At 43.1% G+C, this 17,782-nt stretch overlaps 1 protein-coding gene across 1 annotated transcript; it reads right to left on the bottom strand.

Moving 5' to 3' along the window:
* Positions 1–771: 771 nt before the first annotated feature.
* si:ch73-52p7.1 (uncharacterized protein LOC100321084 homolog) lies at positions 772–9,551 on the bottom strand. Its single transcript, XM_063191855.1, has 2 exons — positions 9,445–9,551; positions 772–4,909 (listed from the first exon to the last, which is right to left on the bottom strand). Exon 2 carries the CDS (start codon positions 4,145–4,147, stop codon positions 3,416–3,418), a length of 732 nt encoding a protein of 243 aa, XP_063047925.1. The 5' UTR covers positions 4,148–4,909; positions 9,445–9,551; the 3' UTR covers positions 772–3,415.
* Positions 9,552–17,782: the final 8,231 nt, after the last annotated feature.

Below are 17,782 nucleotides of genomic sequence, written 5' to 3' on the forward strand. Positions count from 1 at the left end.
CACACACACACACACACACACACACACACACACACACACACACACACACACACCAGTGCTTGACGATAACTTTTTTGCTCAATGGCCACTATGGCTAGTGTTTTTCCCGAGTTACTAGCCATTTAGCCTTTCTGTTGTCAGTTGTTTTTTCTTTAGAATATTCTTGCATGTAAATACAAACAATTGATGCAACCACTGTGATTTGATGCTGTGAAGAATAAGTTACCTGTCAAAGTGTGACTAACATTGTTACCAGCCACAGCCAAAGTTTACCAGCATTTGGCCGGTTGGCAGGTGCTAATGTCAAGCCCTGACACACACACACACACACACACACACACACACACACACACACACACACACACACACACACACACACACACACACACACACACACACACACACACACACACTGTACTATATACATACGTACATACAAACATACATCGCCAAATGAAAGAGAATAAGTGGAGTGGAGGAAGGGAGCTGGAGAATAACTGAAGGGAGGGGAGGAAGTAAGGGGAGGGAATTAGAGTGGAGGAGAGAGGGGGAAAGGAGGGGAGAGAGAGAGGGGGAAAGGAATAAAGGAGACGTTTCAGAGAGAACAAATGGAACACTGGGCATCACACATGCGCTAAAAGGTCTCTCAATGGCACTGTACCAACCGGGCATAGAGCTCCCAACTAAGTTCAGACACTCCTAGACCAAGACTCTCCTAGACCAGTTCAGTGTGGAAAATTATGCTCTTACTGAGGGGGGGGGGACTTTGTTTATCATCATCATCATCATAATAATAACAATGATAATCATAGTCAACAATAATAGCCAAACTGTTTTTTGTCAAAAATCCCTAACCGTCAAGAGAGCTTGTGGATTGCGAGGCCCTCTTTCTGTCTGGCGTTAGTGCAAAAAGGCATCAGCCACAGTCTCCAAAACGGAACATAACCGGCATAGTTTAACACCGCTGGAATTCAGTGGGTAGGCGAATGTGAGCCAATGAAAATTTCACTTCAACGTTTTAAACGCATCGCTGGTCAAAATTGTAATCTACCTCTTGTTCCCATGGCATGTTTTGTACCATATGAACGATAGGCTCCCGTGAAATTCAAGCACGGTTAAACCCTCTCACATCTGCAGCTGCAGGTTCCCAAAGGACTTGTGTCTTATTCTCACTGATCATTGACAACGTGACTCTACTATAGAGACAGTCTGTTTGTTCCCCTATGTATACAAGAGTAATGACAAAAAGGTGCTGTTTACACGTATCTGGATATTTTTAAATGTGGATATTTTTTCATCTGTTTATGTGTAAACGCAACATGTGGACAAAAATAAAAGCTCCATTGTAACAGCTGCGTTTTAGACCCCCTAAATGGGATATTTGTAAAGCCCAGATTTTTTTATATGCAGATTTTAAAACTCTGTTTATGTGTAAACGAAAGGCCAAACCCACTGAGTTTTCACAAAAAAAGAGATGCATATACGTGTAAACAGCTTCTAAAATGAACTATCTTCTAATCTATTCTTCTAATATGATATAATCTAGCCACAAAGAGGCTAGGCCCTCATAGCCAGGCCGTGCCCTCCTAGTGACGCAACAGATTCAGCATTGCTACCAGTCAGGTCAAGAGCAATGCAAGTACTTTCCGAGTTCCCGCAAATACTGGAACTCCTCCCACTTTGTTGGGAAGCAAACAATCATTAGCAAACCAATGGAGGCCATTTGGGAAATGCCATTTGGGAAATGTTAATTGTTATGCTCTTGGTCAGACCAAGTCTCGAAGAGATTTGAAAGACGATGATAATCAGGCTAAGGCCCTCACACCTCTTGTCCCGCAGCACACAACAATTCACCAGAGTGTTCTTTACGTTGGCTTGTATCTCTCCATCAATTAAACTCGATTTTATTTTGCATTTCAAAATTTTCATCATTGGAACTGAGCATAGACATGTGACTGTCATTTGTCTTTGTGAGATACACATCTCTACCAAATCTCATGCATGTACAGTAGCTGTAAATGCCACAAAGGTCCTAATGCCCCTGGGTCTCCTTTAAGAAAAGGCCAAACATTATGGAAAAGAAAGCAACAATAGCAGCAGTAACATCAACAGCAACAATACTGTATAAGACATTATAACAACAATAATAACAATAACAATACATTAAATTTAAATAACATAATGCTTGCTTTCAAAATGTTCCTCTTTTGCATGGGTCGTAATATATCCATAACACTGTTGTTGAAGGTTGCAAACCGCACGAATTCACCGGCCGCCACCTGAGTGAGGCGAGAGACGAAAGTAATTGAATTTGTATTGAGTCGCGCGACAAAAGCGATTCGCGCGACGAGAGCGACAGTTTGTAGTTGAACTCCTGGGAATATTATGCAAATTAGCTATGACGCGGTTCAGTGACGGTCGCCACAGCCAATGGGAATGTTGGAATGCTTGCTTTCTGCTTTTAATGGACATACTCTAGTCGCTTCAATCGCTCGCATCACTCTTGCCGCACAGAAACGATTCTCTGTGGCTTGAATCTCGTCGCGGCCAGTCTATTCGCCCAGTTAGAATGGTAGCAGTGACCGAGAACATTTGATGCAATAGGCTATACTGCATAATGAACTGCTAGCTAAGTATATGCAAACAGGATTGATTAGTTACGATATAGTAGGCCTACCACATATTCCAAATGACCTTGTTTTACCTGTTCAATTCAACCAAATGATCATTAAAAGAGCCAATCATCTTGCTGAATTGGACCGGTCATTTGGAAAATGTGGCACTGGATTATAACTAATGAATCCATTTTGCCTATCACTGCGTATATGCCCAACATTGTATACAGTACCTGCATAATGCTTTTTAACTAACTAATGATTTGAGAAGGATGCATTTACCAAACATGTACCAAAGCAAAATGTTACTGAGCTGGAATTGAACCAATAAATCTATGTATTACGTAGTGCTTAGTTTATTCAAATAGCTTCCTATCTATACAGTAGTACGAACACAGCTCATAAGCTATTATTTTACAACCCTTCTGTTAAAATACACTCTGAACGGAGATGCAACACTGGCATGATAGGCCTGCACCGTACAGGCAGTTGACCAGGGGGGAGCAAGGTTCAAGTCTGGCCTGAGTCGTTTGACAACCCTACCCCACCTCTCTCTACCACTCATTTCCTGTCCCAAAAAGCCCCCCAAAAGACACTCTTTAAGTTCATGTTTTCGGCATCTTTCAATAGAGAAAAGTAAAGTTGTGATGGGCAACCGCTCATCTGCTTAGAAGGTGCAGGATTCAGTTGAACTTTCTGTATAAAAAGGAGACAATCCGCATACTTCAAGTCTTTTTTTGTGCAAAGAAGCTTGCTTGACTTGCAAGCTTTCAGTCCTTAGACCTTCATCAGGCAGACTTTCAATATAGAAAAGTAACGAATATGCTGGAGCTGTCCGGTACTAGTTCCCTCAGTCTGGGCAGCATGGGAAGGTTGGGGAAGGGCAGCCCTCCCTCAGCGTCCAGGCCTGTGCACACCGTGTAGGCTTTGAGCGCCGGCGCTGGGGCCCCTGCCAAGATGGAGGTGTTTATGACGGCTATGCGGGGCTCCTCGTTGTGCGCGGCGCCCAACTCCTGGCCCAGAAGCAGGACCTGATGGTGGGAGCCAGGCTGGTCGGCGGGGGGCCACACCGTCAGCGTCTCCAGCCTCTGCACCACAAAGTGGTCTGGCGGGGGGGCCATTTTGGCGGTAGTGGTGGCGGCGGCGGCGGCGTTCCCTCCACTGGCCATGTCCGTGGAGATGTCCGCCGCCATGGCGGAGATGCCCCCACTGGGCACCGGGGTCAGGCCGCAGCAGCACCGCACCAGGGAGAGGTGCTTCACGTCCGCGTTGTGCAGCAAGAGGGCGACGTGGAGCGGCGAGGAGTACCACACGGCGAGGCGAGGAGGCAGGGGGCGGTGGTTCTCGCAGCTACACTCGCTGGCGTCGGGCTCACTGCAGTGGGGCAACTCGCGCACACACCGGCAAATGTTCAGGCTGTGCTCCGTCACATACGCCACATTAAACTCGCTGCACAGCAGACGCGGAGCTAGTATGGTCAACCACAGCAGAAAGGAGAGGACAGCTCGCTCGTACACACCCAGGAAAGTCATTGTGGCCTGGTGCTTGGCCTAGGATCGGAGAGTCTGAGGAAAGATGCATGCAAGACTACTCTAACACATGGAGACTGTGTATGGATGTGTGTGTGTGTGTATATGGATGTGTGTGTGTGTGTGTGTGTGTGTGTGTGTGTGTGTGTGTGTGTGTGTGTGTGTGTGTGTGTGTGTGTGTGTGTGTGTGTGTGTGTGTGTGTGTGTGTGTGTGTGTGTGTGTGTGTGTCTGTTTGTATGTGTATGTGTATGTTGGCTGTGTTCTGAAAGAGTAAACCTGAAAATAACAAACTGGAAGGATTAAGAAAACACAGCGGGAGAACGAATCAAGAGAGAGAGAGAGAGAGAGAGAGAGAGAGAGAGAGAGAGAGAGCAGTCCTCAGCGTTCTGAAAAGCTGCCAATATTACTCATCTGATGAGCCTCTTTTCAAAACAGAGGATCTCGTTCCATCTGCGGGGTGCAGCAAGACCGAGATCAGCGGCAAACACATTTGAGAGCAGATTTGGTGGCGATTGCGAAATGATGTCGGGGGGCAGTAGGGGGGTTGCTGTAGGGGGGTGGGAGGTGTTGCTGGATCACGCTGAGGCTGTTGGTTGTCCACCTGCAGTGCTCCGGTCACACCACTCCATGGGCTACTTGCACTCTTCCCATCATGATGCCGAGATTTGTGACGGGCGGGCGCTGATGTCTCCACTCCCACGGCTAAGCTTCGGGGGGGTGGGCGTCAGTGTCTTCTGGAGGGGTGAAGGATGATAGAGTAGAGGCTGCAGAGGAGAGGAGAGTAGAAAAGAGTAGAGTTGATTAAAGGTGGGGTTGCAGGTATGACATCACGTTGGGGGAACTCCCCCAGGATTCTAAGGTTCTAGACTCCTATGAGCCTGCGGAACCCCCAACGTGATGTCATAATGGTACATTTTCTTAAAATGGTTAACCTGCAACCCCACCTTTTTAACTTCACAGCAGCCTAGCCTACATGTAATACCTAATACACGGCTGTCTGAATTGCTTTCAGGCACATCAACATAATACACAGATCAGCATACAAACAACAAGCATACATATATTGACAACAGAAAGACGTGAAGAATAAGTGGAGTGGAGGAATGGAGCTGGTGAATAACGGAAAGGAGGAGAGGAAGTAAGGGGAGGGAATTGGGAGTGGAGGAAAAGAGAGAGAGAGAGAAAGGAAGAAAGGAGGTGTGTCAGAGAGAACAGATGGAACATTGGATGGAAGGGGGGATAGCCGAGGTGACAGAGGGCAGAAAAGAGTTGTACACAGAGGTGTCAAAAGTAAGAGTAAAATTACATTCATGTTGTAAGTACAACGTTAGCACATGATATTACATAGGTGTTACACCATTTACTCCACTGTACAAAATTAAGTAGATAAACTGTGTTTGCACATTCAATTGCTTATTTTATATTTATTATTATTTCACAATGCTACTATCACCTTGTCAGAATCGTCACAGGACATAACTGAAAATGCACAACAATACCCCTTCTTAATAGATGTTCTATGTACGGATGTCTGCTGCTGCCCAGTCTGCACTTTATATGTCTGTAAGGGTATTGTATAGGTACTCTAGGTGTAATGTATGTGTACTGTCTATGTCTAATTGTCTATGTCCACACCTAACGTCTATGTCTATATCTGCATGGGAAAGTAAGAAACGCAATTTCAATTCTTTGCATGACCAGTGCATGTAAAGAAATTGACAATAAAACCAACTTGAACTTGAACTTGAACTGTGTTGTTGCTGAAAAACATTAAAAGCCCTCGATCCAACCAGCGCACAGTCAGCTGATCATAAGACAAGTGCACAGGCCAACTGGTGACTCAAATAAGTTTCCGGCTGTGTTGGACGAAATCTGTGTTTCTTTCTGTTACTTTTACTTTTACTTTTGACACCTCTGGATGAAGGAGAGAAAAGGAGAGGAAAAAACAGAACAAACAAAAAAACAAAAGCGGAAAAACAGTAGGGCCTATATTTTCTAGAACATTTTCTAATGTCCACCATGGGAAATAACCATAAGTCCACTCAGTTCCCACCACCACTCACAACACCTCTACTCTACTCTACTCTGCACTACTCTACTCTACTCTACTCTACTCTACTCTACTCTACTCTACTCTACTCTACTTTACATCACCTGTACTGAATTTTGGCCATCTCTGTTCTACACTTGTGTGCTGCTGTACTCTATATTGACCCCACACTCTGCACTTGCTTATATGTCCTTGCTTGTATGTACGTAAGTTGCTTTGAACAAAAGCATCTGATAAATGTAATGTAATGTTAGGTAATGCAATAGTGAATGTATAGCCAGCTTTATAGATTGGGTGTGGCGTACACAGACAAGCCTGTTGCGCTCAGTTGTACTCCTCTGCACAACACATTGGCAAAGACTGACTGGTTGGAAAAGATTAGTGAGGATATTTATGTCATATATAACAGCTGGACAATTAAGAGAGGGGTAGTGCTGGGTGGTGCCTGCCAGCTTTTTTTCTCCTTCTGCAGTCTGACTGTGAGACTAGAAGGCCAATATGAGTTACATAACTGTGACATGCTTTTCTCCCTGTGCCTGTGTGTGTCTGTGTCTGTGTGTGTGTGTGTGTGTGTGTGTGTGTGTGTGTGTGTGTGTGTGTGTGTGTGTGTGTGTGTGTGTGTGTGTGTGTGTGTGTGTGTGAGAGAGAGAGAGAGAGAGAGAGAGAGAGAGAGAGAGCGAGAGAGAGAGAGAGAGATGCTTTCCTCCCTGTGTGTGTGTGTGTGTGTGTGTGTGTGTGTGTGTGTGTGTGTGTGTGTGTGTGTGTGTGTGTGTGTGTGTGTGTGTGTGTGTGTGTGTGTGTGTGTGTGTGTGTGTGTGTGTGTGCATGTGTGAGAGAGAGAGAGTGAGTGAGCGCACGTGAGAGAGAGAGAGAGCGCATGTGTGTGTGTGTGAGAGAGAGAGAGAGAGAGAGAGAGAGAGATGAAGCTAACTAACACAAACAAAGCTCAGCCCAGCACTGCTTCCCAAACTTCAATTAGTGTCAACAAAATTATGAACGAAAGAAAAGAAGACTACTTGGAACATTGGACAAAACAAACTACTAACCAAAGCAGAATGAATGCCTACCTGACCCTAAATAGAGAATATAAATTGGCAGAGTATCTCATCTCTGTCAGAGATACGAAGCAGAGGCAAATCCTGACCAAGTACAGGCTCAGTGACCACACTCTCGCAATAGAGACAGGGAGACAAAGAAAAACATGGCTACCCAAAGACAAAAGGATATGTGGTCACTGTGAAGCAGAGAGGGTTGAGACAGAGGTGCACTTTCTGCTATACTGCAAAAAATATGAGGATGTGAGGAAAATCTTCTTCCCCAAATTCCAAAATATATACCCAAATTTCGAACGCCTCCCAGAAGCGGAAAGGATGGCGATTATACTTGGCGAAGGACTCTCACCAGATCTTGCCGCACAATATGTGCTTGCATGCCACAAAATGAGGGACTCCAGCCACAGTAATATACAAATGTAAAAATGTATAGTGTAAAAATGTAATAATAATAATACATACACACAGCAACACACCCTTGCACCCCCACATGCCTGTCCATATTCATGCACACACACACACATACACACTCACACGCACACGCACACGCACACGCACACACACACACACACACACACACACACACACACACACACACACACACACACACACACACACACACGCAAACAGATCTTCTGTAAATGTTCACACTTTTGTTTTGTTATCTGTATGCTTTGGCAACATTGTATCATTACAGTCATGCTAATAAAGCACAATTTGAATTTGAATTTGAATTTGAGAGAGAGAGAGAGAGAGAGAGAGAGAGAGAGAGAGAGAGAGAGAGAGAGAGAGAGAGAGAGAGTTAGTGTGTGTGTGTGCAGCGTGCGTACGTGCGTGCGTGCGTGTGTGATGTCCTATGGCATGTCCCGACTCTCTCACTGAGTCCTGAGTGCCATGTTCAATCATTCCAGCTGTCCCACATTAGGACCTATGACTCAGTCAAGGGTGTGTCATTTTGGCAAGCAGAGGACTGTGCTGCAGACACATTACTCTGTTCAGGCTTAAACACACACACAAACACTGGTGGATGGGTAGTTGGAATGCATTAGGTCTAGTTGCTTTAATAATAATAATGCCAATAATAAATAGGCCTACAAGTTTCCACCTTTCACCATGTTGCTATTTTTGACAGTTATGATGAATAAAGGAATATGCCATAGGCTGTCCCTCACTATACTTTACTCGCTATCAGTTGTTAAAATCATGCGAGTGTCAAAATGTTCATTATCATTTTACCTAGCATACAGCACAGGTATCAACTAACATTTCTCATAGTCAATGTTTGTGTGTGTGTGTGTGTGTGTGTGTGTGTGTGTGTGTGTGTGTGTGTGTGTGTGTGTGTGTGTGTGTGTGTGTGTGTGTGTGTGTGTGTGTGTTGTTTTAACATTATAAAGTGAAACTCTTTTTTTCTCTCCAAATTCAAATTCTTCAGTCTTAAAGTCTTAAACTTGTTTTCTTCTTGAAACATACTTTCGTTTCTGAATATCGCCGGACAAGTCAGAATATTAAGACTGAGCTAAATACTGAGGGACGGTTAATGCAGAATAAAGCTGAGTTTGGCGGAGGATGGAATGGAAGGAAAATCTTATGAGTGGAGTAGCCCAAACGTTTAACTTTCTCTGTAGCCTTGGCACGTTCCAACTCCAGCCTCAGCCAAGCCAATGGGGAAAAACTGAGTTTGCAGCTGCAAGAATCCAATGCGCAACGAAGTGTACATGCGTGGAGAGCTGCATTCTTCTCAGCGACCACAGACGGCTATAGCAACATGTTGTAAATACTGGCCTGGCTTTGTGAAAGCGCAGTCTAGAATCTAATAAATTTCACAAAAGGCATCGACAAGAAGAGGACATCGGTGGGAAAGTCATTTCCAGTCGATCTCGGAGGGAGAATTCTCCATTTCAAACTTAACAGTCACAGTATAGAAGCAGCAAAGATTACGAATGCAAACTCTGTCCAGATTACAACTTTAATATATCAAAAGAAACTTTCATAGAGCGAAGAGGCTCGTTGTTTAATACCAACGTGGACGTACGGTACCCTTACATCTACCCTGTGTCAGCAGCAACATTGAAGATGAATTCTTTTTTTTAAAGCACCGCATTTAAACAGACAACCGAGATTTAAAATAAAATGGCTTAGACCAACAGTGTTAGTACACACGCTGTGGGAAGAAGAAAGTGCGACGGCATGATCTTACCTCCCGATTCTTTCCTCCGCGAGCAGGGACTCTAAGTGATTGCAAGAGCCGCATGAACAGTTCTCAGACGCAGGGAAAGAACCACACATCCCATGAACCCTTGCTGTTCGACGGCTCTGTCGCAGTAGGATAGGCCTACAAACAAGACACCCACAACCAAACTTGAGCATAGGCTACCAACTAACAAACAGAGGTGTCAAAAGTCTGAGATACAGAAGCATCACAGCACCCACATCCAGATTTAAGAACAGCACCCACGGGCTATCAGACACCTTAACCTACCACACTGTTAAAGATTAGGCCTACCTGTAGATTTTACAGCTAATAACAGGCAAAAAAGCTGCCAGTAACTATCTGTAAAAGGGTGGCCAATGACTGTAAACGACAATTACTCCAAGTCACTGTAAACGGTAATTACTCCCAATTAATGTAAACGCTTAGCCTACACCAAGTTACTGTAAACGGTAGGCCTAATTAGAGCATACAACTGTATACGTTAATTTCAAATTACAGCAATTGTTTGATTTTTAAAATTGTATACAGACATTAATTGTATTTTAATTTCTAATGTCATCCTTTATTCCATTACCAGCAAACCATATTTACCACCAATTAGCTTCTTTTGTGCACAATTCACTATTACACGGCAAAAGATTTGTTTCAAATACAATTAAATTAATCAGTCACATTAAGCAAATGAAGCACAATTTCAAAAGTATTAACATACATTAGACTATTTTCAACTGAAAACAGAGAGGAGTCAGTGCTGCAATAAAACCAAAAATGTATTTCAGACATAAACAAAGAAAAACATTACTAAAACAATGGCTCATTATTGTACAATGGCAATGCGTATAATTATTCAGACAAATATATTACAATTGTAGTAACCACAACATTTATCAATCAATTTCACTTGAAATATGTATGTGCCTTTGATGCATATTGGGCCATTTTCTGGATGTATGGGAAGAAATACGATCACATGAGACCAAAATCACATCACTTTTTTGAGAAAGTTTGATCCTACCGGGTTAGCTGCACATGTTTGATGTGGGCATATGACCGCCGTTACACCACTTTTCAAAACATTTTACATTACCCTGTGGTACACAGTGGGTCCCTAAACACAGCAGTTTCACAAGCTCTTCATGTAATCAAAAATGGTTTGCAGAGTGAGATTCTTAAAGTCAAATTTTTGTAACGCAGCACAGCCATGATTCCATCTCACTATCCAGCCTCCCGTACTCGCCTTGTGCTTGTGGGCTCCTGCCCATGCCTCCGTAGGGAAAACAGGGTACACAGTAAATTTGCCAGTGTTAATTTTGCAGTGTTAAGGCTTATTAACACTATTGGAGTAATTCCAACACCAAATGGAGTGAGATGCTCTCCAGTGTCAGTGACAAATGAAGTTGTTAAATTGTGTGGAGTTAGAAGTACTCCAGAGAGCCCCCGCCTCCTCGAGGTGATGGAGTTTGTCTGCGCCATTGTATGCCCTAGTAACAGAGAACGTAAAGAGAACGTTTGACTTTTGGTTCTCTAAAGGTTGGGGTTATTACCAAACCAAAATCTACCACCTAGAAATGTTCCCTTTGGTTACAGTAAAAACCAAGCAATTCCTCCAGATTTAATCATCTACACAATATTTTTTTTTATTATTCCATTTCATTCATTTAACTCAACTTGGTTGGGTTGATCTAAGGTTTGGCTGTGCACACAACATCACACAAAAGATGTGTTGAGTGAAAGAAATAACTTGAGCACTTGTTACACCTTTGCCGGTAACAAGCAGGCCCCTCACAACCAATCTGTCCATCAGCGCCTGGCCAAACCTAATTACTTAGGGCTGGTATATCATGACTCAATTGCTTGCACCTGAAAAACTCCTAATCAATCTGGTCACATGGTACTCTTGAGCCTGTATATAAACCTGGACTGTCACAGTGCTTTAAATATTTGCCTGCCTGCTGGCTGGTCAGTATGGCACAGCATAGCGCTTGTTTACCTGCTTTGCAAGCAAGCTAAAGGCGCTTTTGGCTTATGGCATTTATTAGCTACATCTTGTGCCTTGCTTTGTGAGCTAGTCAGTAACAGCACATGTTACATTGTTTGCTCCATTGTGCACTTGATGTTTGCAAGCAAGCTAAAGGCGCTTTTGGCTTATGGCATTTGTTAGCTACATCTTGTGCCTTGCTTTGTGAGCTAGTCAGTAACAGCACATGTTACATTGCTTGCTCCATTGTGCACTTGAAGTAGATGGTATGGTTATATTTTAAACTTCATTAAGGAAAACATTTTGTATTAGTCCCCACTAGATTGTGTTCATACATGCTCAGCTGAAATTTCTCTCACATTGTGGTGCAGTACAGCATAGACTGATATGTAAAATATAGACATTTTACATGTTTTCAGCAACTTCAAACATTATCTAAAGAGCAGTGTGGCAAACTGATGCCAGGCGCAGGGTGTTTCAGTCATGGTGGAGGATGGGAGGTGCTTAATTACTCTTTAGTAGGGTGCTCCCCGAAACTGCTTTACTCTTTATAGTGTTAGCTTAACACTATAAATATAACACCAGTGTTTAACACTGATCTGGAGCAGGACCAAATAGACACTAGAACAGTGTTAATTTTAACTCTTTAAGTGTTATTTTAACACTACACAATTTACTGTGTATATACACCAATCTTGAAGTCAAATTTACACTAACTTTTTCACTAACTTTAGATTTTTTTTACAACCATCACGACACTCCGATGCAAGTACTAACAAGACATCTTTTGTAATTTCTACCTCCTTAACATTACCCTTTCATTTTTTGCAAAAAGATGCCTGAAAGGGAGCAGTGGCGGCTGGACGGTACCATGCTCAGGGTACCCAAGTCATGTAGGAGGATGGGGGAGAGCACTGGTTTATTAGTCCCCCCACTAACCTGGCAGGTTGGCAACCTGACGCCCTAACCGCATAACCATGACTGCCCCTCATACATAATTTCCCACTTTCTATGCACTTTAACCTTAATGCACTTTATTATCTCAGCATAATCTGTACTACTGTGTAATGTCTGCTGGGAACCTCTCTGTTTACTGTTTGTGTCTACCCATTGTTATTTATTTTATGTGCCTTGCAGCTGTGTGTCTTGTCGATTGTTTGTATTACTGTAGTTTTGTTTTTGATGTTGGGGGATATGCTAGCCTACAAAAAAATCCTATCAACTTTGTTGACATGGCAAATAAACTCTTAAACTTGAAAAGTTGAATTAGAAGTTAAAAAAGGTCTCTCACGGTTATCTGGTAGCCTAGTGTTTTCAGTAAGAACTGTGCTACACATCATGCATAAAGTGGAATAAGTGATGTAACAGCTTGCAATGCAATATTACCATAGAATGTATATCATTGTTATAATATAAAATCTATGAATATTACATGTCAGTGTTATACCTGCAGCATAAATTTACGTTTATTTTTTTTACTTTACCTCTACTAACAAAAGTAAGTCTCCTGATAATAAAGTTTAAAGTTTTTACTTATTATTTATTTATTATTATTATTTTATTATTATTATTATTATTATTTTTTTTTTTTTTACAATATTTCCGTTAGTGACTGTGCACAGATAAGGAAGGTTAGGCCTATGCCAAAGTAGATTAAGCCTGTTTTGCGTTTCTCCCATATTTCTTGAAGACATTTCTTCCTATTGGGATGTGTTTCTACACACAAACTGACAGATTGATTGCAGTCTCACATTGAAAAAAGCTACAGAAGCACCATTTCAAGATCATATCTTAAAAACATTCTGTTGCTGTCCCTGCCAATGATCTGTCATGGGCCCAGGAGTTAGCAGCACCTATGTTTACAGTAAGAGGTGGCAATGCTTGAAATGGAATTTCTGGCTCTTTGACGGGATCCGGATCATACAGGTAGTAGCTTGTTGCTTTCAAAGAGCCGTTAAAAATGGCTCTCTTGAACGGTTTTTAATTATTTATTCGGTGTTAAGAAGATGGTATTTTTTACTCCATTTTTTTCCAAGCAACAACTGATGTCCAGTCCTTCTAAAGACTGTTTTTGCCACTCCCCTAAGCAGACACTTATATTTTTTCCAGAATTAAAGTGCTCATGTGAAGGTCAACAAATGAAAAATGATCAAACAAAAAAAAAGAACAGAATGGCTCCCCTAGTTGGGATTTGTTTCCCATCGTACACTTCTACAGGTAGGAGCCATTCAAAAGAATCAATGCGTTCACAACACTACTCCATGATATTGTTTCTGCTGTATTTGTACCCCAGCACCGAGTTGGACCTGCTATAATATAATATAATATAATATAATATAATATAATATAATATAATATAATATAATATAATATAATAAGTTACCATACATTGCATCAATAATATGGTCAAACTTATTGTATATTCCCTGTGCACTTTGTATTGGCAAATGCTAATATAAAAGTGTCTGTCAAATAGAATGCAATGTAATGTAATGCAATCCTTTGCAGGTTATTGTGAACACATCACAGTGCACTTCACTTATAAGCCAGCAGATGTCAATCTAAAAACAAGAATCATGGCTCTGAAAAATCCCAAGTTATTCCAAGTAACCTCTGCCAAGGGGGTTATGCTTTCAGTAGCGTTGGTTTGTCTGTCTGTCTGTCTGTCTGTCTGTCTGTCTGTCTGTCTGTCTGTCTGTCTGTTTGTCTGTCAGCAGGATAACTCAAAAAGTTATGAACAGGTTTTCTGAAATTTTGTGGAGTTGTTGGAAATGACAAAAGGAAGAAGTGGTTACATTTTGGTGGTCACATTGCCGTGCCATCATATCAGGGGGAATGGGAAAACTCATATTCATAATACTACTATCACCATGTCTGGATCGTCACAATAGGACACAACTGAAAATGCACAACAATACTTCTTCTTAATACATGTTCTATTATGTATGTCTGCTGTTGCCCAGTCTTGCACTTTATATGTCTGTAAGGGTATTGTATAGGTCAGGGGTGGGGAACCTTTTTCATTCGAGGGGGCACTTCAAATTCCTCTAAGGGCCGCCAAAGTCATCTGAGGGCCGCACTATGAACACAAACCAGGATTTCCCCTTGCACTTTAGGCCTATATTGAAGGCAGACACCTCTAGGTCTACTGAATATAACTTAATTGTATTGCAAATGTATCTTCTAAGATTCCTTTACAAAATATGTCATATTTCATGTGAAGCTGCATTCAAATTGTTTCAGGGGCCAGATAAAACGGCCTCAAAGGCCGCAAATGGCCCTCGAGACATAAGTTCCCCACCCCTGGTATAGGTGTAATGCCTGTGTACTGTCTATGTCTAATTGTCTATGTCCACACCTAAAGTCTATGTCTATATCTGCATGGGAAAGTAAGAAACGTAATTTCAATTCTTTGTATGACCAGTGCATGTAAAGAAATTGACAATAAAACCGACTTGACTTGACTTGAATAGGTGCATTTGATTTTGTTGCCATCGATCAACATAGACGAAGCACGTGAGCGAAAACTTGTTGTCACGATGTGGGTGGTATTAAACGCAGCACATTTAAAGTCGGCCACAAATATGCACAAGACGATGAGCTCACACCAGTTTGATCTACTAACACACCACGTTTGAGGTGTGGAGGGACAGGTGGAGAGGAGCTGAAGTGGGGAGCAGTGCAAACTAGGGGTGTGAGACAGCACACACACATGCACGCACAGACGGACACACACACACAAGTACGCACGCACGCACGCACACACGCACGCACGCACGCACGCACACACACACACACACACACGCAGGCACACACACACACACATACACACATACACACACGCACGCGGGCTATAGCGTGCGCACACACAAACACACACACACACACACACACACACACACACACACACACACACACACACACACACACACACACACACACACACACACACACACACACACACACACACACACACACACACACACACACACACACACACACACACACCTCCTTTCGGAGTTGCTCAGGGTAGTTGTTTGGGCCCTCTCCTCCTCTCTCTCTATATGTTGCCCCTGGGCTCCATCATCAGAGATGATACTGATCTAGCATAGGCCCTATCGACAATACATTTAGGGCCTAAGCCATGATGACTTGAAGACTAGAAGAGTTGTAAACTCAATTCTAAATCTCACTGGTAGTGTAATGACCTAAGTACTGGAGTGATGTGATCTCTTTTCTTTGTTTTGGTTGGACTTCTAGTGCTTTTTGCATTAATAATAATGATAATAATAACTTGGTTTTATATAGCGCCTTTCAAGGAACCCAAGGTCGCTTCAGTTGCACCTGCCTGAGTGGGAAGACCTATAAGTAGGCTAGAGTATTGCAATAGTCAACTACAGGTAATGAACACATGCATTAATTTCTCTATATCCTGTTTGGATACAGAATCCTTAATCTTAGCTACAGTATGTTCCTAAAAAGCCAAAGTTGATTTAGGCTACTGAGATTACTGTCCAACATCACACCAAGGTTTTTGACACAGCACTAATTAGTTTTAAATTTGCATTCTGTTCATCGGGTTATTCTAACTTGCTAGCCTGCTTAAAAGTGTACTTTCAAGCAAATAGCCTAATTAATCTCCATGCTATCTTATTTCATGATTCTTGCATTATGCAATATTGTACAGAGGGGTAGGCCTACTAAGTAGCTATGGTGTACAGCAGATGTGTCAAAAGTATAAGTAAAAGTTAAAAAAAGAAACACAGGTTCCTTCCAACACAAGTAACTTATCCGAGAAACAAATAGACCCGTTTACTTGTCTTACGATCAGCTAACTCTGCACTGGCTGGATCAAGTTTGTGGTGGGTCCTTGTTAGGTTCTCAGTGTTTTTCACTGACAACACAGTCTATCTATCTCATTAGGTACAGTGTAGTAAATGGTGTAACGGCTATGTAATGTCATGTGCTAGTGTTGTAATTACACCACAAATGTACTTTAACTTTTACTTTTCACACCTCTGGTGTACAGTATGTAGGCCCCTAAGTAGGCCTACCTAATCATGAAACTGGGAGGATGGCATTACATGACATATATTTATTGTTTTTTGCTTCATGGTGGCCTGGCCTAGCCTTGGAAAATGCCCGACCTAAACATTTCTGCCAGTCAAGCCCTGGGACTACCTGGACTTGCCGGCCTCCACCCTGCCCTGCTGTATGACGACGCCCTGTCTGAAGAGGACACGCCCCTAGTGGACTGTAATAACGCACCTCTCCCCCGCAACCTCCCCTCCACTTGGATTGAAAACAAGCTCTATGGTAGAGTATCCCATGCATTTACTCGATTCTAATGGCAGAAAAAAAACACCAGTTGTCTTTTTTCTGGCAATTTGTGCGTGGCTCTGTTTTGTTCTTGGCGGGATGGGTGGGGAGGGTGGTAGGAGTGGGGTAGTGGTAGTAGTGGCATGCAAAATCAGGTGATCTTTCTTCAGTGTCTAGCCACAAACTTTTTGATTGTCTTTGATATGTGAAGGGGGGGAACTGCTTTTACTTGTGAATGAACTGAGATTGGACTAATTGCTGAGCTCGTTGACTCTGCTTGTGCACAGCAATTTTTCTCCCCACTGTGATTGAACTGCTAACAACCCATAACGAGCTCAGGTGTGGACAATGTGGAGCTGGGCTGCTGATTGGCTACTCTGGCTATGGGCTGCAGCTGTGGTTGGGGATAAAAAGCAAGGGTTCCTGCTCTACTGTAAGACGGCACCGGTGGCAGCAAGACGGGCAGACGGACGGATGGAGAGTCAGTGATGGACCGGAGGGGCACCAACGCCGATCACCAAACTAACAGGGAAGTGAGAGTTGACTTCTTTTTCTGTTATTTGAAGGTGTCTATTTGCCTGACGGTGGTGCCCACTTTCCCAGGTCGAGAGGTGCAACTGGAACCAGAGGGGGTACCACTGCACGCACGACTCAGCCCGACCGTGTTCCAGAGACGGACGTGGACAGCCCGGCCTGACCGTACGGGTGCCCCGCCGCCGTGTGACTGATAAGCGCGAGCTGCTGACTGCTCACTTGCTCCTGGAGGGTCCCCTGGATCCTCTCCTGCTGGCCCCCTAACGTGGTTGGGGGCGGGTGAGACTCTTGTGTGCTGGGTTGGGGTGAGAGACTGGTCCAGAGACACTTTTTTTTTTTTTGGCCAGGAGGAGCCCGGCCAACGGACATTTACTTTTCTTATTTTTCATGTATGTATTTTTAGGCTGTTTTTAAAGTGTGGGTTGGGTAGTGGTTAGGCCTGGGGATATTGGGGGAATAGGCATTGAGGAGCCCTTGCACCGTTGCTGTGTT

The sequence above is a fragment of the Engraulis encrasicolus genome, chromosome 24 (assembly GCF_034702125.1).
Source record: "Engraulis encrasicolus isolate BLACKSEA-1 chromosome 24, IST_EnEncr_1.0, whole genome shotgun sequence".
NCBI classification, from domain to species: domain Eukaryota; kingdom Metazoa; phylum Chordata; class Actinopteri; order Clupeiformes; family Engraulidae; genus Engraulis; species Engraulis encrasicolus.

Bases quoted from the DNA above. Each gene is read 5' to 3' on its own strand.
- si:ch73-52p7.1 (XM_063191855.1), bottom strand. From the start codon at position 4,147: ATGACTTTCCTGGGTGTGTACGAGCGAGCTGTCCTCTCCTTTCTGCTG.